This window comes from Larus michahellis, chromosome 3 (genome assembly GCF_964199755.1).
Source record: "Larus michahellis chromosome 3, bLarMic1.1, whole genome shotgun sequence".
NCBI classification, from domain to species: domain Eukaryota; kingdom Metazoa; phylum Chordata; class Aves; order Charadriiformes; family Laridae; genus Larus; species Larus michahellis.
The window spans coordinates 47,018,083-47,044,326 of record NC_133898.1 but is presented as its reverse complement, the minus strand read 5'-3'; the positions used below and the strand labels follow the sequence as shown (position 1 = coordinate 47,044,326).

Sequence of the window (26,244 nt, the reverse complement as noted above, 5' to 3'; positions counted from 1 at the left end):
GGCCACGCTGGTGCTACCATGTCAGTACCAATAAAACAGAAAGTAAGCGTATCCAGGGGAGAGAGCTGTTAGAAGCCACGGCTGCGCTGCACGAAGGACGGATGCTGGCAGAGCAAGAAGACGCAGGCAGCTGCCGCTGCTGCTGCATGCACGCGCAAGACCACAAGGCCTCGGTAATGAGGAGTAATGAGGAGTAATTCCTGAAGGAGCTGGAAAAGGATGCAGCTTCTACGGGCAACATTAGACTTCACCATGTTTGGCATGGAAAAGCTTTTCTTCTTTCTCATCTGTCTTCTTTTTTTTTAACACAATGCAATTGGGGCAGCAGTTTCAAAATCTTTATTTGGGTGAAAAATAAAAGCAGCGGACTCTACATGTTTGGAGTGGTATGTAGCTCAAAGTCCTCCTGTCTTCCCGATGCTCAGCCTTTTCTTTCCCAGTGCTGACCCCCGGGTCAGGCAGTGCCACCAAACACACGTGACCTCTGTGGTCTCTCGCTCCTCTTCCACTTACTCCTGACGCTTTGCTGGTCGCAGCATTAAACACACAGAGCAGGAGGTCGGCAGCCATCCGTGAGGCCTCTCAGGATACAAAAAGTAAGTGAAAGCCATAATGAGAGGCTGGTGGTGGGCCTTGATGTCACTATCCCAGCTGTTATTTCTATGCTTTTTTTTTATTTTGATCACTCCTTCCTTTCTCTTTCTCTCTCTCTTATCCCTCATGGTCTTTTGGCATCCAAACCCTTGGTTTTTTTCTTTCTCATTAAAAAACACAGAGTTATCAAAGCCACTCGCCCTAGTCTGTGCCGTTGGTAGAAAGAAGTTGCCTTCAAAAGGCAACTTTCTAGAGACAAAGGTGCTTTCCCAGCATTTGGCGCGTTCTGGGGCAGGGGGAGAGGCAGGAGGAGTCCAAACCATCTTTCAAAAGAAACCCCAACCCCAACCCAGGTGCCACAACTGACACCCAGCCAGCAACCACAATCGTCCCTGACGCGCAAAGGGTAACTACGCTTCAAAGTCAGTCTTACAGGTTTGAGATCTCTGATTTCAGTGGAAGCACGCTGGGAGTTTGGGGCAGGACGAAACAGTGGGAGATGCCAACAGAGGCACTGAAAGGTCAGCAGATGCTCAGCGCTCCCTGCAGGTGGGAATCCCAAAGTGCAGTTTTAACACGACAACGGGGTTGAGGTAGAGAGTAGAGGTCCATCTGTTTGTCTGTTGTTCCAGTAAGCTCTGACCAACAGCAGAATAAATATCAAAAATTCAGATCTTCCATGTTGTTTTTTGTTTGGTTTTGGTTTTGTTATTTTTTTTTTCCCAGTAAAATGCCTGAATGTCGATAAAGCACAAGGATACAGAAAAAGTAGATGATACGGCTCTGTATGACAGGAATTGCACCAGGAAGAAGCCCTTTGGAACAAAATGAAAGTCTGACATTTCAAGTGCTCTCATTACAGGAAGGACACAAACATATAGGTGAAAATCCCCATCCCTGCACACAAATGGAGTGGTGGGAGAGCAGCTGCAGTTACTCCCTCATGCCTGGGGTTTGCAACAGTGACAGAAAAGGATGAGGAAAATGACTGAGAAGGAAAGCAAGAGAAGAGAGATTTGGCAAGGCCTTGCTAGTCAGGGACCCAGCAAGATTGCTGAAGTAATTCAGGGGCGGTGGAGGAAGGAGAAATGGAGCAACAAAAACTGTCCTAAGAATTAAAAACTTCACTGTTCTCTAAAACTGACTTTCTGGAAACCAATTCCCTCATTAACTGAGCATTATCTGTTTAAATGCCTGCACTGTATCTTCATCAGTTTACTTTGCTGCCGGTGTCTCCTTTTAAACCACCAGACCATTTAAAATGAAGACTAGCCATTGATGAAATTCCGCATTTACGCCCCCTCCCCTGAAATGCTTTGTGTGGTTATGTCTGAATCCCCGCCAACGTCTGAAGAAGAGGGGAGTGCGGGGCAGCAGTGGCTGGAGGAGGAGTGGAGCTGGTGGGGAAGGGGAAAGGCAGGCACCCAGGGGCAGGAGAGTCCCCTGACATCAGGTCACGGTTCTGCATCAGCCCTGGCCCTAGCGCTGTCCCACCTTTCCTTTAATGCTTTCTCTTCTTTTTTTTTTTTTTTTTTTTTTTTACCTTGTAATTTCTTTCAATTCCAAGAAAGACAGAGGAGGTGAGTGTAAAGAGCGTCAATGGGCACTGCAGGAACATGCAGGAGGGATCAATGGAGCAAGGATCAGAGGAACAAAGGAAAAGAACCACAAAAGATAAGGAATCCTAAAAAAGATGTTACTGAGAGGGAGTGGGAGAGAAAAAAGAGTGTCTGAAAGAAAAGAGGAGCAGTACAAAGAACAGTGCATCAGAAGAGAGGAACTCAAAAAAAGGTCATAGATTTCAGGTTATACATTCCACTCAGAAAAAAAGGTGGGAAAGAAAGTTATATTAAATATGCCATTGTCACGCATCTTTCAAAAAGGGAAGGGGGAAAGGAGTAAAGAGGTGGACAGAAAAGTTATATGAATAATGAAATGCTTCATTTATGTGATACACTGGAAGAAGCATCCTCAAAGTTAAGTGCAAGGGTGGTAAACAGTACCTCTTTTGAAAGCTGACATCTGTGATGAAGCTAATAGATTTCAAAATCTAGTCAAATAAAAAAAAAAAAGACAATGACAGTGAACGCAGCAGATTATATCTTGGGAGCGAAGGAAAAGTACAATAAAAATTGTGCAAATGCCACTAACAAGGTAACATTTACAATCGTGTCTTAATATTGTTTGATATTTACTGTCCATGTCCATACTCATAAATAAGGACTATCATCTAGCATTTGAGCAGTTTCTCAGAGTTTATTGTCACGGCAATTTCTCTTAACAACTTACACATCCAGATCCCTCATGGCAATCAGCGATGATGGCGCTCACTCCCATTCATGCATCATCTGTGTTAAAGAATCAGGCCATCAGATTCCTCACTCACACCCACGCATAAAAACACCTGCAGGTAAAAGGACTACAAGTATTTCACAGGTTAGAATCAAAAAAGAAAAGTGACCTTGGTAAAAGGGAAAAATGGTCTGAAAAACGAAGACGCTACTCAATGGACAGGTGAAGACACCTCACTGACCCAAGAAGAGGCAGCTACACACAAAGGGGAACAACCAGCTACACTTTACTGCAAAGCATGTGGGCATCCCTGTGCCACACAAGCTGGCACAATTCAGTAGTGGCCATCTACTGCAAAAAAAGGGCAAGGCCCATAGTTGAGTGTACAGACAAAAGTACAACAGTAAACCTCTGCCCTCCTCCCGTAAAATCCAGGTGGGAGCCCTGCAGCCTGCTCTGGCCACTGTCCTCAAAGAAAGCTGTAACAGCCCCAACTTGATGGAGAGCAGCGAAGTCACTCAACGCTTCAGAAAAGGCCAGTAAGAAAACCAAAGGAGGCTGTAACGTTGCAATGACCATTTCCCTATTTGAGCAAAAAAGTGGGGAACATTTTATTACTTTGATTGTAGCAGCCTGGCCAAAAAACAAAGGGATAAATTGAAGCAAAGAAGATTTAGTTTAGATATTAGGAAAAAAACAACTGTAATGGCAGAGATAATGACTGTCTGGAGAGACTCTGCAGTCCTTAAGCCGACGTCTGTACAAACAAACCTCATTTATTTGTACAGACGTCACTTGAGGACCCCACAGTCTGGGAGAGCATGAGGAGGGGGAGCCCGGCCTCAGAGAGATCGTCCTCTCTTCCTCTTTGATACCGGGACTTCAGCCGCTCTTCAACTCATACGAGACAAAAGCATTAATGTGTTCAGCGCAGCCGGATCAAAAGGCAGATTGGTATGACTCACAGCCACTTAGTAACTTGCTTAAATGAACTGTGGACACAGAATATGTTTAAAGAAATCGTTGCTAATTTACCTTGAACATCTAGGGATTAAAGCCTTATAGGCCCCTATGCCTATTAACTTTCTTTTAGCAAAATTCCTATGGTTTATGCAGTTAAGTTAATACGTCCAGTGGTGATCTATGCACACCTCTAGCTAGAAAGGAAATAAAAAAATAAACAAACATCCTAAATGCATTCCTGTAGGTCTCATTTTCCGGAACTGTTTTTTGCCTTCCTATTTCTTATGTCTTGAATGAATATTTGGTGTTTATGTCTCACGATTTCAAACAATTTTAGGGGTGCAATTTGAAAAAGGTAATTCTCTGTATTTGGTATTAATTGCTTTCTAGCTGATAAAATGCCGTTGTTGGGTTTTAAATGGCCAGCCCCAGTTGGTCGTGTCTGACTTTTTGGGTTTCGATTCCAACTCTGCATGGCTGTGGTCAACAGGCTGGCAACCCACCAGCCGCATTCAGCCTCTCTTGCTACTAATTACTCAGCTCCCCAGTTCTCCTCCCTTGTCGGTTCTGTTCTAGTCACCACAATTAATTCCCATTTCTTACTCCTGTATTCACCTTCAGCTCATTAATTTTTGGCAAGTCTCCACTACTGTTTCAGCTCAGCATTTTGCAGTTTCTCTCATCACTTGGTTAAGGCCTTTTTCCTCCTGCTTCAGTTTTGTAGGGTTAAAGGACAGTTTTTAATCGCATCTTACAGAAGAAGGGGAAAATGTTTTGCTCTTCTCAAGTAGGTGCCAGGGAAGCTCCCGTCCCTCCCACTGGCCATTTTCCTTCCCAGGCTGGCCTGGGAGCTCCAAACCATCTCAAGGGTGCAGCAGCCCCAGCAAACACTTCTTTCTCCTGTAGGTTTAAGAGCTGTTTTATGCACAAGAATGCATGAGGAAAGAGACTGTCTGATGAACCCCAGTTCTCAGACTGAAGTTCCCAGCTCCAAGTGGTTATTTTAATGAATATTACAATCAATATCTCCCACCAGAGGGTGTTTCCAGCTTCCTGGGCAGAAGCCAGGAGGCACTGATTGATGGCTCTTCCCCGGGAGACCAGAAATGTAGTCCCTTCAGTTTAGGTTTCTCTCTCGGTCCCTTTTTCCTCAGCAGACTCATGGCCTCACTCAAGTTCCTAATGGATATATCATTGTGTAACCAAAATCAGACTTCAGCTGTTTGGTGGTTGTACAAACATGCCTTAATCTGAGTTAATCTTAATTCCTGGAAGTGGATTTTGATATAAATATGGAAAAAACATTTATCTTTTCTCTGTGGGGAAGTAAAAGGATGTTTGTGCCTACTTGGAGTTTCCGTTCACAGTACTGGCAGATGAGAGCGATCAGGTGAGGTATCGAAAGATTGCAGACAAACCCTTTAAAAATCAACTGGTTGTAGAATAGATTTTGTTTGGTCTGTTTGGGCCAAATTCACTCTTGTAACAGTGGCCTTGTGTCACTTGAACCTACGCTCAAATAAAACCTTGATACGGCTCCCTCACTACTTTGAAATCATTATTAGTAATGCATATTTCTACTTTACAGACATTGTGTTAAATCCTGTGCAAATACAGGAAAAGGCATCCATTCAATAGAGACTTCATATTTATTGAAAGAAAAGAACTAGAAGAAGTACAAAAAGGGTTCAGGAATACAAATGCTCCACATCTTTGTATCAGCCAGTTGGTGTTCCGAAGTGATTTTGAAAGAAATAAAATATAAATTCTTTGGATAAAGGTGCACAAAATACCTAATGCATGAATTTGAAACATTAGTTATTAGAAGGGAGTGATTCTTCAAAGCAGACACTGGTATCTAATTAGTTAATTCCTAAGGCAAAGCAGGCAATATACCAGCTGATGCAATTGGTGGCAGCAGGAGTTTGGAAATAAATATCTGTATTTGGCACTAAGAAGTGAAACAGAGCTCAAATTTCTGTGGATCACTTGGCCCCAAGTTCATGCCTCAAAGCTCACATTTCTGTGGTAAAGGAAAATTAAATCTCAGATTTAAGATCAGGGGTTCGATGTGGCTATTTATTAAAATTCATCTGGCCTCCCTAGGCTGTGAATATTTTGAGTTGACCTAGATGGAGCTCTTGATAAAATCAAGCTCTCATGGGGTATTTCCAGTGTTTTCTGATAAAAGCTTAGTAGAATTGTGCTAACAAAACCCGAGACACTTTAAAGCAGTGATTATCATCCTCGCTAGAAACCAGAAACAGTGGCGTGTGAAAACAAAAGACAAACAAAAATCCCAACCCTCCAGAAACCCCAACTGAGCAAAAACCTGCGGAATGGTCATTCATGGTGACCTATAATGTTTTTGGTCTGGGTTCATTCAAACTAGCCCTTCAGAGATGCTGCAGCCAGGGAGACAGGACCAGAGGAGAAGTGAGAGCTCCCTGTGGAAGGCAGCTCAGCTCCCTTCTGCCCACAGCTGCTCTGCGCAGGAGCCTTGTCCCTGGCAGCAGCAATAACTCAGGTAGGTACCCGATGTTAAATGAGATGACTCTAGCATTTATGTATTCAAATCTATTGCCTGATTGTGTCTATGACTGTCCCGTGGTTTTTTTTGTGTGTGTGTGTGTGTGTGTGCATTTTTAGCTTTGGTAGTCCCTTTGAAACAAGATTCCTGCTTCTCAATATCAAACCAAAGGCTGTACGACAGATGGTACTGGAGCTGGCTGTCCTGAGTCTATCCTAGGCATTGCTAAAAGGGCTTGTTTGTCCTATGCACCCTACGATGCCCTGGAGGTATCAGCATTTTGTCATTTGACTTAGCTCCCATCATTGCTTTTCTACTCGGAGATTCTGGCGACTATCCTTACGTCACCTCGCTCAGGCAAAAGTGCCGTTTCTTAAGCCAAGCAGAGATTTCTGGTTCCAGCTCAGTTTAGCTTCAGAAGCGCCATATCTGCTGTCTCACAGGCAACAGCTACATGCTCTCATAAATCTGTCAATAGATCTCTGTGTGAGTAACCTCAGCAGCAGACAGACAACAGCACACCTGAATAGAGCCCTTGAATTAAGAGGACAGCCTCCTGCCTTACTAGCCAAGCTTTGCTCTACAGACAGTACACTTAGCGCTCCCAAACCACTACCTTTTCAGCTGAAAATGTTGCATTGTATCACAAGCGACAGCAAGGAGAAAAAACCCACTGTCCTTCCTATTTAGCAAGTATACACTTGTGCTCTCAGCCAGCTTTGTTCCTCCCCGTTCCTAAGGAAATGCAGTTCAGTCGATCCGGTCGTGCGGAGCGACCGAACGCTGCGCAGGCTGCACTACTGCAGGTCTGGCTTAAAGAAAGGTTTGCTTATGTGATGATGAGCAAGCTGGAAAGGTCTCTCTGCTGCTAGCTTGATAAAAAGAAAATAAAAAGTAAATGATTATCAATAAAGTATGTTTGATTAGGTGTCACTGAGAGAAAGAAAATGCCATTTCATGTCACTTTTTAGTAAGCCCAAGGTGTGTAACTTTGGGGATGATTTTGCTCTCGGCTAATCTTCAAATTCAATATTAAAATCTCAAACTTCCCAAAGGAAAGAGATTCTGCATCTTTTAATGAAAGATAAAACAACAATATAAACATACACAAATTTACAGAGAAAGGATCAACTTTAATACATCTGGAGTAAAAGGTGTTCTTTTTTAAATATGGTATAAAAATAAATGCAAGAAACATTAACAGAGAATATACAGACAACAGACAAAGACACAGGCTTTCTTTCTCAATGTGAATACATCAGTGAAATGAAACCTTCTGTGCTAATTTATTGTGCAATAAATGTGATGCCATATGTATATTTATTAATATATGCATTTTTTACATTTCTTCCAGTTTTTGATTGACGTATTTTTTTAATAAACTGTGCCTAGCAGAAGCTTTTTTTTCACTGTACTTGAGCTTGCAGAAAATAAAAAGACATAGATCCAGCTTGATATGAAGGAGGAAGTGAGCAGACAGTTTTCGAAATGGAGGCATCGAAAGGCTAGAGAGTCCCTCGGAGTCTGTAATGCCTTAGTATACACAAAAGAAAACAAGTCAGGTCCTTGCTCATGCAACATCTTGTTCTACTGTCCTCTGAGTCAGGCAATCAGTGAGCTACAAAGTATGTATAATGATTTGAGTCTGCTTCCATGCTACAAGGTGATCCTTTTAGTAGGACTGCACTAGACTGGTTAACCTCTTTGATGTGAGCGATTTCCCCTGAGGAAAAGATAAAAACAAAAAACAAAAACAGAAAACAGAGGCATGATCACTGCAAACCTGTTCATCAGCAACCACTTAGTGTTGCCACATCACTGTCAAAGAACTAGGGGCACCAACTGGAGTCTGTCAAATCTTAAACCACAGGAAGCCCTTGCGCTTAAACACCTGCACTGCCAGCCAGCTAGATTGTTTCACAGAATATGCCAGCAAATTTAAAGGCCATTTTGGACTGAGGCTCATTTTGGCTGAGGAGAAACTAATGCTGAGGTTTTTGCTGTCGGTCATACCCAGAACTTGAAGAAGGCTCCTACAAGCGAGAGTGCCTTGTGCTACAAAGATGAATGCGCAAACTGCGGTAGCTCTGCCACAGGAGACAAAAAGCTACTTTAAAGTTCAGGTAAGAAAGCAAGAGGCAGATTGCATACAGGCAGGAAAGCAGCTTTTCCATGAACACAGCTATTGGTTTGCTGAGACCGTATTTACTATTTATAAGGAACATTGCTAAGGTGTATTACACGTGACTGCATAGCACTGCTTTGAAGGTGTTTGGATTTCCACGTTGTTATTTTCCTCATCGTTCCTCCTGTTGCAAGGATGCAGTTCCAGTTTTTTAGCAAGTTCTTTTAATAAGGTACAATGACTGCCCCACAATAGTTAGGTCTGCGGCATGAAAAGGATGGTGTAGGGTATGTCACCATGGTATAATTCAGGCAGCTTTGAGCTTTATCTGAGCCAGACAAAAGCCATGAAACCACATAACAGGAATCAGCTCTCCTATGGCCACATAAAAGCAGTTAGCTCTCCTGGGGCCATTCTACCGCGGCCCTGATCCACCAGAGGCCGAGCTGGCACAGCAAGCTTACATCACTCCTCAAAATACCACAGGCATACCCTGATAATGTAACATAAATAGATCATAAAACATTAAAAAGCACGTGGCTCTCTCTAACCCTCCAGTTAGATATTTAATACTTACATTTATTGTATTGTTCATTTTAAGTGCACAACTCAGAGAAATAAAACTGATTTCAAGGAAACTACAGTAAGAAATACTGTAACTATGGAGAGAGGATACATCTTATGCAGTAAATGGTAAATGAACTTATTCTGACATATCTATGAGTTGTTAAGTCATCTGCTGTATTATAACCCAGTGGAATTCCACATTTTAATACCTATTGTCATTATCAATTAAATTTATGCTCACAGGGATGTGCAAGTTGGTTTCGAGCATTTGCTCTAATGCAGTATAACAGAGTGGGTCTTCACAAAAGGAAGAACAACTATTTTATTTGTTTTATTCTTCGAAGGACGGAAAGAGCCCTTCCTGGCAAGCTCTCTTCCCTGTGTCTAGTTTTAACTCTGTCACTTTCTACCTAAATTAAATTCATATTTAGCCTTAATTGAGCCTTAAATTACGTTTTCCTCTAATGTAACAGGTAAGCTGTTATACTAAGGCATCTTTTCTTTTTAAATAGTCAAAAAAAGTCTCAGCAGCTGTGTGGCACTGGAATACAATTTAAAACAGCATGTGCGAAATTAAATGTTTTGTTAGGTGATTCATGATTGTCAGCCTTGAACATAATCTAAGAAAATATCGAACGTACTCTTATCTTTGTCTTTGATTAAGTTATTTGTGCTTAACTTCACAGGTTACAGGCTTCACAGGTTTATTCTGTAAATATGTATGAGTATGCATAAACCATCACTTGCTCCCTGGATATTGATGGGGTTTGGATACATTTTCTCCTAAGCCCGCCAGTGATCGTGATTTCTCTGGATGTTCCTCTCCTCCACCTCCCCTCCCTGCCTCAGAGAATATTACACTTCTTAAAGATACCAAGTCTCCATCTGACCAACAATAACATATGTTCTTTTCCCAGGTATTAGTAGTTCTAATTTATCTTGTAGTTGGAAAAGTGACAACTTAGAAGATATGCTCTCCCTAAGAGATTGTCTTCCATGTTTATTCTGAATTATACTTAGTTCTCTGATTGGGAAAATAAGCTTTTAACACACGGAATACAGAGAAGCCCCAAGTACAGAATTATCCCACCTTCTTATTCAGATCTGCACATTTACAGAATACTTCTTTCAAACTTTGTTCCAGAGCATATTTTTACTTCATCTCTGTACAGTAGGGTTTCATAATTGTCAATTCTAGGAGATTTCCAGAGTCACTCAGTTTACAGACTGATGTAAGGATCATCCCTTGTGGGTCATAAGAGCTGAGCCCAGCTATTTCTTTCAGATACAATGCTAATAGCATTCCCATAAGCCAAATTTTGATTTGGGAAACTACATCTAACAGGCCAGTTTTGAGAGGTGTAGCGTATGAGTCATCACACATACATAGGAAAATGTTTTCTGTGCTAATGAGATTAAAGAGCAATTGGAAAAAAAGTTGGAAGAAGTAGTAGATGTTTGCCTGAAGAATGAAAAGGAAACCCTTAATATTTGCAATATAATCAACATTTAGAAGTACATGGCCAAGTTCTAAACAGGATTACGATTTTTGGCTGTATTGGTGCACTTTGGACATACAAATTGAAACTATTTAACAATTTTACTAATAATACAGAAGACAAAATGAAACCCCCACATGTACCCTGATAAGAGAGTCAGAGTATGAGGAGGCAGCACAGGAGTTGGAGTGTGCAAGTACATCTAAGAATATGAAATCAGTTGGCCTCAGTGTTCACGTCCTTACTTAGTGTATTAACTGTTTAACGCAGAGTTGTCCTTCCAATTGCACTTTTAGAGACTTTAGGGGGAAAAGTACAAATCCATGTGCAGTTTTATGAGCTGCTAAATACAAGCATGCTGACTGACCTATTTATGCAGCATGACACTAACACCTCAAATTATCTGGCAAACAAGTCAGCAACAACCTCGGTACATATGTGGCTTATGAAAAATCAATACGAAACTTATATAGGGGCCGTAGCTGAAATGTATAGTGGAGGAAGATCAAGTCTTTTCCTTTTAGATTAATTCTCTTCCTTTCTGCTAAGCAACCTCAGTGTCTCCTTTTTCATGTTTCTTTATTGCCAGTGCAGATGCTACTCCCCAGGACCAATACTGGTAGAACTAGAAATGAGAATTCCATGCAACTGACCAGGTGTAACAGAGGAACAGTGTGAGCCCTGCTGTGAGCAAAATGAGACGCAGAGTGAGAATCGACCCTCCTTGCTCTCATCGTTCCCCATCTGCTCATGTGCGGTACACCTGCAGCACGCCGGCAGCTCAGCCGGCATCGGCAGGGAAAGCTCCCAAGTGACATCGCAGTGCGCCACACACAGAGCCCATCTACCAACAGCCCCTGACAGAAGCACATCTGGAGAGGCACAGGAGCGGAAACAGTAGGTCCAAGATTAGGCAGCCCTTGCTCCTTTAGCACAGGGAAACTGCTTTAGCACCACTCAGGGGGTCAGGATTCTGCTTTGATTTCCACAGCACCAAGGGATGCTGCTCTCAGCCACCTGTGCAGGTGTATTTCTCTTTCAGACATGTGAGGCAGGGGAGGAGGTTGGCATTTACTGAATTTGGGGCACAAGTTGTCAGCACAGCTGCAGCGCTAAGTGGTTGCATGTTCAGGAAAATATCTCTGCCTCTCGCGGGGATTTGCAGTCCTCTGTTCATTTCTCATTAGGGCCGTACTGTTTCCTGAAGCTGTCCATAGGCGGGAGGCAGCAGCTGAGTGACTGCGTTCCTATTTTTGCTCGTTCCAAATTGGGTGACGCTCACAATTTCTTTCTCCTTCCCCACTGACTTTTACATTTACTGGTGAGCCGCTCTCATTTGTGATTAACCTACAAACCCTTGCCTGACAGGCTAGTTTGAACTTGAATAACCATCTAAGTGTGGGATAACATATAAGATTTTCCAAGGCACCAATGCACTAGACAAATACTTATAGTATGCTTGTCCTAGGCTTCACCCCTCAAGGTTTCTATACCTCTCTGCAGTTCTCATTCCTGCAAATAGCTTAAGACCCAGCTGGGAAATGGCAGGCACTGGCCTAATACCTGAATGGTACGTGCTGGCTCCTCCCTTAGATGAACCTGGCTGTGCAAGTGCTGCTCCTCAGCTCTTCTCTTCCAGCACAGAGCGCAGCAGCTTAGCTCCAATCACTGCCGAACAGGACAAGGAGGCCAGTCCTCACTGGTGCGTCCTACAGATGCTCTTTTTGATTTTCCTCATTAGCCTGGGCATCATTCCTCAAAAGACCCTACAACTAGATTTTTGGACTAATTATTAGTCCAAACTAAATTTTTCAATTATTTCAACAGTTCTTTTTAGTCAAACATCAATAATCCGTCTCTTTCCTGAAATAGAAAAAGCCTTCATTTCTACAAATAGTCACAATTTTTATTATTGTTTTGTATTTGTCACATAAGAAGCTTTGTGATTTTTTTTCTGACTAGCTATTTTTTGGTTAAAATTTTAGGAATAACCTGTAAGTAAATTCCAAAATCTAATTAGGATGTCCTCCATGACTGTACATCGAACATGAGATCCCACAGCTGATACTGCATTGAAGCTCATTCACAATGCTATGCTCGAGAGAAATACAGCCCTTGGCAGGATTTCAGGGCTAGATGGACTTTTGGTCTGGCACAGCAGGGCCTTGTGTGCATAAGTTCTACATGTTCATATAGAAAAATTTCTTGATTAACTGATGAAATTGATATATTATCCGCCTGGTTTCTCAATAAAGGGACAGATTTTAACATGACAAGAGATTACACTGGTTTAAGCATCTAGAAAGTCTATTCCCCACTGATACGAACTAAGGCATCTGCTTTTATGAGTTTTAATTTCCATCTCTAGACCATAATTTGCTATGTCCTGTTAGGTGACATTGGACTGAGCCTCTGTGAAAATGTGCTGTGTTCAATGGCCTTCACATTTCACATCTCATGCATGAAATGGTCTAATGTTACTGGTTTGGAGGGGGAAAATATCAAAGTTAAATGGGGTCTTGTTTATGAGGTTATGAGTGAAGTCAATTGTCTAGAGATGGCTCTCTAGTTTAGTATAGGAACTCAAGTTTGGTCTGTTTTGTACTGGCTGTATTTCCATAAAACATCACACACTTGCAAAAAGCACAGGTTTTTGTCTTCTCTGTAACTGGGCAGCAATGGATGAAACTCTGACACTGATGGTGTTGTCTGAAGCCATCACAACAACGTGTGATGATGGAGTGTCTCCCCGTAGGCAGCTCTGGGGAGGCAGACTGTACCTTCTTCTTGCCTTGCTAATTTGGTTTCTGGCAGGACAAGAAAATTTGCATGGGGTGGAAATGAAAGTAGCCCACTCCCCTTCGTTTCAGGCTTCCAGACTGGTGATCGCAGCTAAGCACCAGGCCAGCACTCAGAAAGGTGTCCTCCTCAGAATACCAGTCTGCCACTGTCACAAATCCCACGTGCACATGGAAATTAAAGACAAAAGTTTTCCTTAAAGGACCTCTTTGTTCCCATCAATATTATCAGTGCATATCCATCTGCTTTTTTCTCTGTAATGTAGATGTTAGTAGTTGAGGTAGAGGAAGTTTCCTGATTTTTTTTTTAGTACTATTTTTGTTTTAAATATGGATCTTTTTTCGCCATGTAAATTCCTCAAAATAATTTAAGTTTTTAAATGCCACAGAAGCGGCTGATTTCCCTCTCTTTACTGCTGTGGCAAGCAATGAGATTGTCCTGCTCCCTGACCTATGCCTTTAGCTTCCCTACTCACTTCCTTGGGGAGCTACAGGTGACAGACCTTAATTATTCCCAAAGCAAAACCTGAGGGGCTGAGCTGGCCAGGGAGGAGCACAGAGCAAACACTGTCACTGCCCCCCAGGCCTCTTAGTCAGAGCTGTGACACTTGTGGCTGCTGGTGTCACTCCAAGGCAATGCACTTATCCAGTGGCATCATTCCAGTAGTGCTGAAGCGTATGTACTCTATATTTTCACACAATACCTGGGATTGTAAATAAGTGAGGCAAACCAAGAACAGCTGTTCTTACTACTCAGAAGCAAACCATAAAGTGTTCGGTAATAAATACTACATATAGCAAATGCCAGTTTGCTATTACTTTACCTATATTGTATGTGAGTACAGACCTGTTTCTAACACTATTCATATTGTCTGTTGTGGACTGCCAAAGGCATTAGTAATTTTGCAATATAAAATCTACTGAGCAAGCTAGATAGCCAAAGTTTTCAAGCTGAACATTTAGGGCTTTCATGAAGTGCACCAACTTATTGAAAGTTTTCTGGAAAGAAAAGTCTCCAATGTCAAAGAAATGCAGAGCTGAGCCTAAGGTTTTTTTAGTGTATATAGCTCCACTTTTATTTTTTTCCCATCAGAGTAGAATAACGACTCATTATATTAGGTTATTTCCACTTAATTCAAGGAATAGTACAGAGAGATTGCCCTTACAAAGTTTCTAAACTTTCTAGTTTAACAAATGCTTTTTGTAGCAAGTATAACCCACTTTCAGTCATCACAGATCAGGAGCCTCTTATAGTATCTGTCTTATCAAATCAGGTTATGAATTACAAGGTCATCTTCTCAGGTTCAATCCCTAGACATAACTAAGGTTACTGGGGTTTTTTAAACACTTCAAATGGAAAAAACTGAGGTCTAATTTAGTTCAATACAAACCCACTTTGATACAGGTGAGGAAACAACCAGTGAAAATTAGTCTAAATTTTCTAAACCATCAGAGGAGAAGAGAAGCTATAATTTTCATAATAATCAGAGAAGACAGCTTTTATCCAGGTTGTAGAAGACCTATTTTGCACCTATTTTCTGTATTAATCGGAAGAACAGATCTATACCACAGTCCCTCACTTCACAGTTGAACAAGTTAATCAGTACACCACAGGATATTCTGAGAAACATTTCCCTCATCCCTGCTGTTTGGAACCAGTGTACCAAGGTAGATAATTACATATCATAAACTCATCATAACGGAGAACAAGAGTGGAAGAACAAGGATGCCTGGTGGCAAAGGGTCCTGGGGCAGTGGGCGATGTGAATTCAGTCATCTTGGAGAAAAGGTTTGCACTTGAGCATCCTAACATTCTGGATTCATTTGCAAGCCTCAGGGCTGCCGATCTAACAGGGAATATAGATCTAGCAGTGACATGTTTTACTTTCATACCTGACCTGACTTGACAGACTCCACCCGGATTCACAGGTAGGTAGTAGTTTGAGGTAAAGCAAAACCACAGTTTTTATTTTATAGCTTGCTCTGTGAAACAAAGAATCACCCTCTTCTACTGAAGAAGTACTAACACTTCACATCCAGAAATCCTCGTTCCCATTTCTAGCTCACAGCTGGTTTATTTGGCCTGCCTTGCATCTCTGGCATCTTGCTATTCTGATACTTCTGCCCTGAGATTAGCACGATGAAATCGGGCACGCCTGCAGGGCATAATGCTCCTGTGTTTGTGCACAGAACTGCTGGTCTGAGAGGGATTATCAGAGAGTCGTTTTAGCACCTCCCAGTCTCTCTTCCCTTTTTCCCTTTTTGTGTTGTATTCTCCTCACATCTGTCTGCAGCTTGCTATTTCTCTCCTTATAGCCAGCTGTTTACATACCCTTCACCATAACCAATTCCTGATCTGTGGGCTGTTTAAACTCCTGTGAATAAACGTAGTTATTGCAGCTTGCCAGGCACTGTAACTGGGAAAAAAACTGGCTCTCAGAGGTCCCATATGTGCTACTTAATTTCTACACTCACTTTTATTAACGTAGGCTTGTTTATTAATATGGAACTTCATATTAAACACTTCCATGTAATTATAATGTATAATGTTATCATGTACAATGTTGTTTTATAGATCAACCTGTTTAGACAGCACACAAATCACACTGCAACATGCTATGGCAACACCACCATGCAAAATATAGGGGTTTTTGTTTCAAACATTGGGATAGTTTCCTTTGTGACTGTTTATTTACTTTTTAGTGTCCTTTACTGACTTTGTCCCATTGAATCCAAATTTCTTCCTGATTACAGTGGATTCAAAGCATATTACAGGAAGCCTTTACCTATAAGAAAGTAGTTAAAGAATTACAGTTTTGTTTTATCATGGGAGATATTCCCACAGCCTCACAAAACTTTGTTCTTTCACTGCGTTTCTTTCTTTTTTTTTTGATTACTAGGAAGTATATGTACACATTTTAAATACTTGAGTAAATACTCTTGAGCTTCATAATAGGGGAGGCAGTTTCTGAGAACTGCTTCTCCTTCCCTAAAAACTAAAAAACAAAAACCATGATCTTTGCTGAAAGCTCTCATATTTTTCATTTCAACGCACACAGCTCCACTAACCAGGTCACAGAAAAAGCCACGGACGCACACGCACACACAGCAGCGTCACCTGCACGATTCAACAGACAATGCAGACAAACTTGAGTATAATCCAAGATCTTTCTACCTCTTTTCATAACAGGTTAGTGCTCGCCCTCAGTGTTGGTGTACAGTTTTTATGGCATGGGAAAATAGGGATGTTTCTGCCCTACAAAAATAAATGCGGTGAATGCTTTAGTTTGAACTTTCACAATGTCAAAAAAAAAATCCAAAGAAACTGGATAAGTAAAAAGAATCCCACATTATCAGGAAATCAGTGGATCTTTTGGCAGGTGGCAAGAGAATGCCCACAGCAAATTTACCAGTCTTCATTTTTTTACCTTCATGAAACAGCTTTCGAAAATCATATATTAAAAAAAAAAATCAGTTCTTGTAGTCCATTATCAAAATGAAATCCCAATGAAACCCTTGTGCATCACCAGCATGAATTCTTTGGTCCTGAAGAAGCTGTGCTAGACATTAAGGAAGATAGGGAAATTATTATTGCTTAATTTTCCCTGTGCCCAATTAAAAAAAAAAATGGGACAAACTCTTTTTTAGTAAAATGCAAAGGAGACAGGAAGGAAATCCAATGTATTCAAACTGTGTTAGACTAAGTATTTTGGGAGGCACCAGAAAAAAGAACAACATCAACCAGGTTTTCAGAGATTCTTTACTACAATTGGAAAAAAAGTGTGAATAATTTCATGCTTCCTAATGCAAAAAGCATGGCTCCCAAAGGTCCATTCCTCCATGTGTGACTATTGAGGTCAGTGGGAAAGGGACTAGGGAGGAGGGGTTGTAATGAAAACACATTATAAAGCTGTCATTCCTAGGAAAATTCACAAACTGTGATGAATACACTTTTAACTGTCAGGTTAGAGAAGCAAAAAGGGAAAGCAGGGATCAGTGAGGGGGAAGGGAGAAGGATGTCCCATCAGGTTTACTAGTCTTCCGAGGCAACAAACTTACCACATTGCGTGTGAATTTCTCAAAAGATGTTCGACGATCCAGAGTGTTTTCCAACTTAAATTTAAAATAAAAAAAAAGAAACAAAAAGAAAAAGGAGGGGAAAAAGAAAAGCAAGAAAAAATGGAGTAGAAAAGAAGGATTGATGAAACAATGGACTGCAAAACAAAGTCTGTAAAAATCAGGAAGCAAACACAGGTATGAAGCTGTAATGGGACTCTGAAAAACAGGGGATGGGCAAAGCAGATATAGTATTCGACAAAAATAATTTTTCATGGGGATTGAACTGGTGTGATTTAAAAGAAAAACTGAAAATAAAAAGAAATAATGAAGTGCACATCTTGTGTTAATGAACTGACAGTCACAAACTTAAGGACTTCACATGGACAGTTGTAGCTTTCTGGTATTTTCAACATCTCTCTCTATATTGGATCTTCAGAAATCAATGTTTGAACAGAAAACAAAATCACACAGTACTTTCATATAATTTTAGGTTGTCATTATAAACAATAGAATGCTATGGTGTTAATAACTACCTTGTTCCGGTAACAATCAGGGCCCTGATTTTGCAAGGTACAGGGCTCCCAGCTGATTCTAGGCGACTACTATTTAGAGCCCACTAATAAAATTATTTATCATTATAGAAATCTGCATTGCACAAGCTGTTCCACATACTCTGGGCTGTGTCTATTCAGAACTCATTCCATAATCTGGACTTTTCTAAGCAAACATTACATACCAAGACATGAGCCTCTGTTTGCCGAAGTGTGACATGATCAGTCTTTCAAGTCAGATTCCTAGCCTACTCAAAACTATTCATGTAATAATAGGGAAAGAAACAAAATTAGGAAGCCCCAATATTTATAGTTGAAATTAGAAGTTATTCATATGAATAAGATTGTTTCTAAACACATTCTGTAGCTTTTATAGGTGGAATAAAGAGAACAACAATTATTACATAAGCAAACTTGCAAACATGAAAGACTATTCTGGGATTTTATTTTATTTTTTAATGTATTTGTAAAGCACTTTGCAATTTAAGGTGCTTTGTAACAGAGAAAACAGTACAATATGGGATGTAAAAATAAAAATAAGTTTTGCTAGATTAACTCATTGAAACATGCCCGCATGCAGGATATATACACATATATGTATATTGAACTCCTGTGTGTTATGTGACCCTCCAAACACGCCAAGCTGGTCACCTACCAGATATCCAGTTGCACTGGCACAGGGGAGAGAAGACTGAGTATTGTTGCAAACATAACCACTGCTTTGCACAGTGGCAAGACAAAGGCAAGATGGACCAATACCTTTTTCTTGGCCTGTAGCAGCTCCTGGTAGGCACTGGATCGTATAAAACGAGGATAAGAATCACTTTTCATCAGTTTGTAAATGTGCTCCTGAAAGGGAAAGAAGGAGCTGTTACTCCAACAAAGGAAGACATACGGAAAATGGGAGGCAGTCATATATGTTTTAGTTGTGGAATATGTACCAGCTAGCAGTATTTTGAATAAGAAGTCTTATGGGATAGCAAGTTGCAGTTCTGAAGCCAAGGCTGAATTCTCTCTATTCTTAAAGCAGAAATCCCACCTATTTGTTAGGTATAAAGAATATAACACACCTTTCTTTAATTTATAGCCCTATTTCCACTATGAAATTATTTTTCTAAGAATTTACACCTCACCCCTAGCTTAAGGCCCAGTTTCAAACCTCCCTTACATTAGTCAATTTAGCTAAGTGACTAAATCAGGAGCTGTGGATCCTTCCTCATCATATTTTCTGAATTAGTTTTTGGAGATGCTTTTCTGACTTCACAGGCTGGGAAAAGGTACTAGCATTCTGTTTCAGCATCACAAATAAGTGCTTAAGTTAAGGAGACTATCCCCTGGCTATCCCTGAAAAGATCCTTTGACAAATGTTTAGTCTGCTGCCTATCTGACAATATAAAAAGGAAAATATGTACGCAAATTGAAAAACAGTTCCAGGCTAATCTAATTTCCAAGATATTTATTCTTCTGAGACATATGAAAACTTGGAAACCCTTATCCAGAAACCACATGACATAAGCAGTTTATAGAGCTTTTCTTTTTGGAGCATTCTCATTTCTGTAAAATATGAAAAACTAAGAATCTTTGATGTGGGACACTTTATAATTGTAGTTCTAGTTACAATGTTAGGAAAGAGATTTGTAGAAAAAGCAATCAGAATAGGAAATACTCTCGAGAAAAATTTTTTTAAAAAATCCACTTAATAGTGTTACCTATTTTTGTTCTGTTTTTTTACTCAAACCCTACCTTTTAGTATAGGAAACTTGTAGCACAGCAATTGTGAAACAGCAAATAAACTGTAAAGTAAATCCTGTTTCTCAGCTTGGTATTGCATATAATCAGTGAATAGGAAAAAAAACAACAAACCACCTTGCTTGAAGATTATGGCAAGGTAAAATTAAAGCCAATTTTTAATTCTTGTTGTATTAGAAACTCCAGAAATGGTTCTAAGTGCCTTTCATTGTATTTCTTGCACTAAGCAGAGATATTCTGGTGCATATTCAGAACTTAGGCTGGTTCATTTAGGGAGTTTTTATTCCACTCAGGTTCTACGAAAGCAGCCAATACAGCCAACAGAGAGCAGAAAGGACTGTGCATGTCAATGCTGATGGGCATTACAATGTTATTTCTGTGCAAAAAACAACCTGTAAAAGCAAGAATAAATTAGGCTGTATTAGTATTGTTAATGTACACATTAGTCCGGAATTGAGGCTGGATGTTACTTAGCACAACCAATCTATTTTTACTTATGTGTCACGCTCATTTGACATTGAGTTCCGTGGTGCCAGCTTTCAAGTCCAGAAATGCTTGTCAAAACATTTTTAACCACAGTTCAATCACCTGCCAACTGCCAGAATGACTTACAAGTGGTCTCTTTCCCAACTGGCGGGCCAGAAAGAGCCTGTTGCAGAGGCAGAGCCCTACTCCTGACAAAACCCTGCCACTTGGGGTGCAGCACTCTGGAAAGGTCCTAAAACTTCAAGTCAGAACATGGCAGGTACAGTTTGCCCCCTTTTCCCACAGAAACAGAAGCTTCCAGGTTCAAGCTGTATGCTGAACTGGATCAAACAAGCAGAGGTCTGACAGGAGGAAAAGTCTTGCTTGCATAAAGACTGAATACTCCACGTCTTTCATTAATGAAGGAAAAAAAATAAGATGAGAGAGATCTGGAAGTAAAATATTGTTGAAATTTTACACCACCTTTTTTTCTTTAAATTGGATACTGGCAAGGAATTTAATTGTCCTTTACTGACTCAACTGCAAAGATTATTTTTTTAAACTTTAATCTTGCTATATTGTTTAGATGTGTAACATGTCTGCTATACGCTGCATTCCTAAATCTCCAGGGGGGCAGCAGATGCAAGCAAAAACTGTGTGTTTGGCTTGATGCAGAGTACTTCAAAACAGTGGGCATGATATAGTGTCTAATGAAAACTTTATTGTTGCATCATAGGTTGCTTATTCTCATAATAACAAAATGAAAAGGTGGTAGAATTATTCTCCATTCTATTTAGGGCAGAGGCATTTTCCTCAAAACTAGAAAGCCCTCATTTAATTCCCTTCTCTCCTTTGTGGGACTTGCAGCAGCATCTCCTGACTCCCAGGATGATGACCTAATAATCAAGCTGTAGAAAACTCTGCAGGGATATGATCTCAATGTCTCCTTTTGACACCATTTCACTTTGCATTAATAATTAAATTTTCATCACTGGGCTGCTGCTGAAAAAGCGAGGATGGTACCGGTTCTACTACTTTTACTGTGAATCCAATTCTTTTCTATTGCTTTTCTCATAAGTCTGCAAAGATGAAATATTAAGTTATAAGTCACATGAAGTGTCATATTTAATACAGAAGTACTTGGGTTTTCTTCTGAGGAAAACCAAGATTTCTATTTCACCATTTTGGTTTTTTAACTCTTACTTCCAGTCTCAAAAATACAAATATTTTCACAAATCTAGCTCTTGTCAAAAGTATCTTTTGATGATGGTATTCAACTTGTGACTAAACCAGACGCCCAAAAGCCAAATAAGACATTTACAGACTGTTCCGTACTGCTGTAATACTGATTATTGAAGAGCAGATCTTTAGGATCTTTGCCCAATGTTCTGTGGATAGGAGTTTAATGAGGCATGGAATATACAACATCCGTGAAATATAACACTTCTGCACAAGCTGTTACAAAATGTTATTTCTCACATGGGTCATATTCTCTCCATAATGGGAACCTATAACTCCTATAAATAATAACACTTTTGGACATGCATTGCGAGAACAAACATTGAGCCTATATCAAGGGAAGTTTTTCAGAGACAGATCTTGAGAACTAGAAATCAATATGTGTGAAGGGGAAGCTTTTCTCTTAATGTAACTGAATAAGAAAATTAAGAAAACAGGAATGTGAAAATATCACTTTCACTGCATTATAGGCTTTGCTCTATTTGAAGTCTACTTGAAGACTTCAAGTCTTCAGGCACAGAAGTTTCCTGAAGATCTTTCGTAATTCATAGATTTCATGCAAGAAAGTTATCCATTTGCATTGTCAAAATGGTATTTTGGGAACCAGAATATTACCATTTAATTACCAAATATATCTTTTTTTTTAATACAGATTTCACTAGCCAATATTCTATTTCAAATGTCCCGAAATAGGATTGCAAACTGACCTGAGCATCTTCAAACGTGTATCTTCCAGGGTCCTTTACATTCTGCGTGGTTTTGTCATAACTTTTTGAATCTAGATTGATAGCGCTGGGTGCACCTGGAGCAAGAAATTCTTGCCAGATTTCTTGGACGCGAGCAGGAACTTCACGGATAGGCCTCTTCTTCAGGTCTTCTACTGCTAACCAGAACCTATGGCACAATATAGCCTCTTGACTTCCAATTCAGTATAATCATTAATCAAGTGCTCACACTCTGCTCTTAAATAAAATGAAGTGACTGAAGTTTTCATCTAAACCATGCTAAAATAAGAAAAATCTGTGATTTTATGTTGGGAACAGCAGTCTGGTATACTGTCTCAGGCAATCAGTCTACCTTAAGAAGCAATTATTACAAGTCTTTTCATGAGACGGGTGGGAAATCCTTCATTACTTATGTATAGGTAACTTCCTTGTGGGAAGGTTTCCATTTAATTGGAATGAAACTGAGATTTCATTTCACCTGAACCGCAAGGGCTGATATCCCTTATAAACCTATTGCTTTTTGACATTCCTTCAAAAGCTAATAAGAGTTTATGTTCTTGCTATCTACATAAATCTCTCTGGTCCTGCTAAACTATAAACTGTGTAACTGTAATTTTGTTACCGTTACTCCACAAATCATGCATAAACTTGAAAAGCACTTGTTCTGCTCACCATAATTTAATTTCTTTCTTCAGCATTGCATTTCTACGCATATTTTTACTAAAACGCTGCATGGAAGTACCCATTCTCTCTTCTTTTCTGCTGCTGAGCAAACCAACATCAGGCAGCCACATACAGTGCAGGCCCGTTCATTGTATCCCTCTCACTCAGTCTGGAGCGGGATCACTAAAAAGGTCTTGAGCACTTTGTGATCACAGCTAGCTAGCTATAAGCTTTGATAATCACTTTTCATTTGCTATTATGATCGTTTTATCATTATTTCTTTCATGGGTGTTCAGACTCTCTTCCTGCACAAAATAATTCTAAATTCAACTAGGATCCCATGCTTAGACACGGTGCAGACCCCTTAGTTCTCCCCAGAGCGAGCGCCCAACTAAAGTTTGACTTTGTTAAATATGCACTCCTTTGTAGCACAGATGGAAGAAGCCCATGCTCATCACTCACAAGCCATTACGGTCAGATTCACTCTACTGAGATGACTATTTTAGGTATTTCTACACCCTTCACTTTCCATAGTACCTAAGCATAATCTTTCTGTATATTGATCCCTTAAGATTCTCCAAGAGACAGAAAAGTAATATTGCCCCTGTTTTGCAAATATGTTAATAATGTAATAATGTCCAGTGGTTTCCCCAAGGTCACAAAGGGACTCTGTGCCAACAGAAGAATCTCAGTTTCAAAAATTCTGGGTAGCATCACTTATCTCTATGAAGTACAATGTGAACTGAACACAGAGCCTGAGGACGTACCCGAAAATCTGATGGCAGTGCTGTAAGAATAGAGGCCTCGTAACTCAAGTTTAAAAACTGCACAGCTCACAAACTCTAATTCAGTTCACTCTGTCACATTTGGGCAACCTACTTTGGTTTCCTTAAGCTGCTTTCGATATTTGCATTTAAAAGTGTATATCCTGCAGTGCTAACCCCTTCAAATGCATCTTCTGGGACTGACAGATTACTCATGTGTATTGAAGTCAGGTAAGGAATAGAAAAATGAAAGGGAAGGATGTTCTTTGTAAACACACATTTTCTGTCACCCTGCAGACATCCCAAGGATCTAGCTCAAAGCTGTCACATTCTTGTTTGTTCCATTATATCACTGCCAATACTTCTGGAAGTCACCACAAACATGCCTTAGGATGCTATTTTCTTTTGCAAGTAAACTGTTTCCATATAGTAGGTTATACTCAATTATGGAGAAATAGATGGGAGATAAATTGAACTTCTTTGAGGAAACATTCAGCTTCCAGCATGGAATAGGCAGGTTGTATAGACACATTCTTACAGGCTGAACACCAGCTCTTTGGTAGATTAATTTTATTTTAATCTTCTAACGTTATCATTCAAAAACCCTACTGAAAACGTGAAGTTCTAAATATAAAAACCTCTGTAAAAGTGGGAAGAAAATAGTGATTTCTGCGGTGTATTATGTCTAGGGTGCTTACTTTACAGCCAACACACATTTTAACATTTTAATCTACTTACTGATCTTTCACGAAAAAATGCCTGCCCTCCTCCCACCGAGAGCTGAAGTCAAATATGCAAAGCTAGGAAATGCCAAAAATAAGGCTGCCACCTCTTGCGTTTGCAAAAATAACTTTTCTGAATATCCCATGGCAACCAATAGCACAGATGAAATGGGGTCTGCAAGACCTCAGCACAGGGCTTCAAATCAAAAGAGCTCCCTGTCCCCTTTTACAGCTCTCTGCCTCATGAGCTGCGACCAGAGCAAGGGAAGACTCCTGTAGCAAAGAGCACGCAGTGTGCAACAGTAAATATGTGCAAGGGCAGGAGAGGGGAGGGGGGAAACCCAACTGCATTTTCTGGAGAATGATATACATAGATTTAGCACTACTTCATAGAAGGAACTAGAGCTCTGTCTCTCTGCCCTTTGATGAAATTCTCTGTCTCCTGTTGGTGGCGGTTTGCTTTTGCCATGGAGACCTTCTCTAGAAGATGCTTAGTACCGTTTGAACAGAGACCTGAATAGCTGGATGTAAACCTCACTTGCTGTCTTTTGTCCCAGCATTTGGGCTGCTACACGCTGGGTCACACGCCAGACGTATAGCTGAGTAAGAGCATATAGCATATGATAGTCATACATCCAGCCACATGACATGGTAAAACACATGTTGCAAGACATCTGGGGATTATGTCCTCCAGCTGGATTACTTTCAAAGCGAGGGTGGCCTTGCCAGATAAATAGCACAGCTGCAAAACAGCTTCTGTCCCATGAACTGGCCTAAATGTCAGATGCAGCCATCAGCAGATCCCAGATCAAGCTAATCAGTTAAATTTAGTACATAGGAACACAGAGTGAGAGAAAAGCTGCAGCGATTCTCCACAAAATGTGTGAGGTTTAGGCAGAGTCTGGAGCCAGTGAAGTGGGAATTATGTGGGCTTTCCACCCAGTGCACGTGACACAACAGGTTGGAGGATGGACCTTTCCATATTTTCAGCAAAAGCAAACAAAAACCTTAACGAACTCCATGGAGAAAATCATCTACCATGTTTCTAGGGGCAGGAAAGACTACTCTTTGATTGTTAAAGTCCACCTTCTTGCCAAGTACAACTTCAACCTTGAAGACATAGCAGTGCTGAAGGTCTTCAAGAAAATGACAGAGAAAACCATTCAGTCTTGCAACTAGTTCCCTCTCATCTAATCTGCAGACAAGGCAACAGTGCTGGAGTTTGAGTGAGAAATAAGCCCAGGCAACTTCAGTCTTGAGGATTAAAATTTGCTCAAGTTATTAGCACCCAAAACAGAGTCTCATAATCAGCAGTGTGAAGGACAAACATTACCCGTGCCCATACTGTGTGGGAAAGTGTCATTACCAACACTTCTGTTCAGGCTTGCAGGACAGACACCAAGGATAGTTAATCAACCTTCGTCCTCTGTAACATGCAGAACTCTCTACTCCACCATCAGTGAAGATAGAAATGTCTTGCGGCTAAAGTAATCAAGAGTGGTGATCAGTAATAAACAGCAAAAAAGTGAAAGTGAAACTGCATTAAAAAGAAAACCTCTTGCACCATTCTCCCTCTTCTCTGCTAAAAGCAGTGTTATGGTGTTATTAAAAGAAAAAAGTTAAACATAAAATTAAGCACTATGACTGAAACAGTTTCTAGGCAATGCTGTGAATTTTTAGTACTGTATATGTTGTGGGTATTTTTGTGTTGTTTTTTTTTTCTACAGGACATAATTGAAGCCTCTATCTCCAGTAAAGAACATTTCTACAACTTAAATGGATGAGTCCAAAATAATCACCTCACAAAATCCCAGCGTGCAGAGGGATGGTCAGAGAAAATTTATTGAGAGAAAGCATCTACATCTGGCTAACTCCTCAGTCCCTCTCTTTTTTTCCAGACAACCAGAACTCAAAGCCTCTTTTCCCTATTTACTCATAC

At 40.4% G+C, this 26,244-nt stretch overlaps 1 protein-coding gene across 18 annotated transcripts in view; it reads right to left on the bottom strand.

The window, feature by feature from the left end:
• RGS7 (regulator of G protein signaling 7) overlaps positions 1-26,244 on the bottom strand; it is a 261,529-nt gene that overhangs the window by 9,423 nt on the left and 225,862 nt on the right. For 3 of the 18 annotated variants that reach the window (XM_074580006.1, XM_074580009.1, XM_074580008.1), the window contains exons 15-18: positions 22,139-22,325; positions 18,738-18,827; positions 16,544-16,624; positions 7,436-8,102 (exon numbers count right to left, since the gene is read on the bottom strand). In XM_074580006.1, coding sequence (XP_074436107.1) covers positions 16,550-16,624; positions 18,738-18,827; positions 22,139-22,325 — 352 coding nt within the window. In that variant the 3' untranslated portion in view covers positions 7,436-8,102; positions 16,544-16,549. Of the gene's footprint in view, positions 1-7,435; positions 8,103-15,632; positions 16,155-16,543; positions 16,625-17,427; positions 17,482-18,737; positions 18,828-22,138; positions 22,326-26,244 lie in introns of those variants that run through there. The other 15 variants (XM_074580007.1, XM_074580011.1, XM_074580010.1 and 12 more) reach the window with 8 other exon arrangements.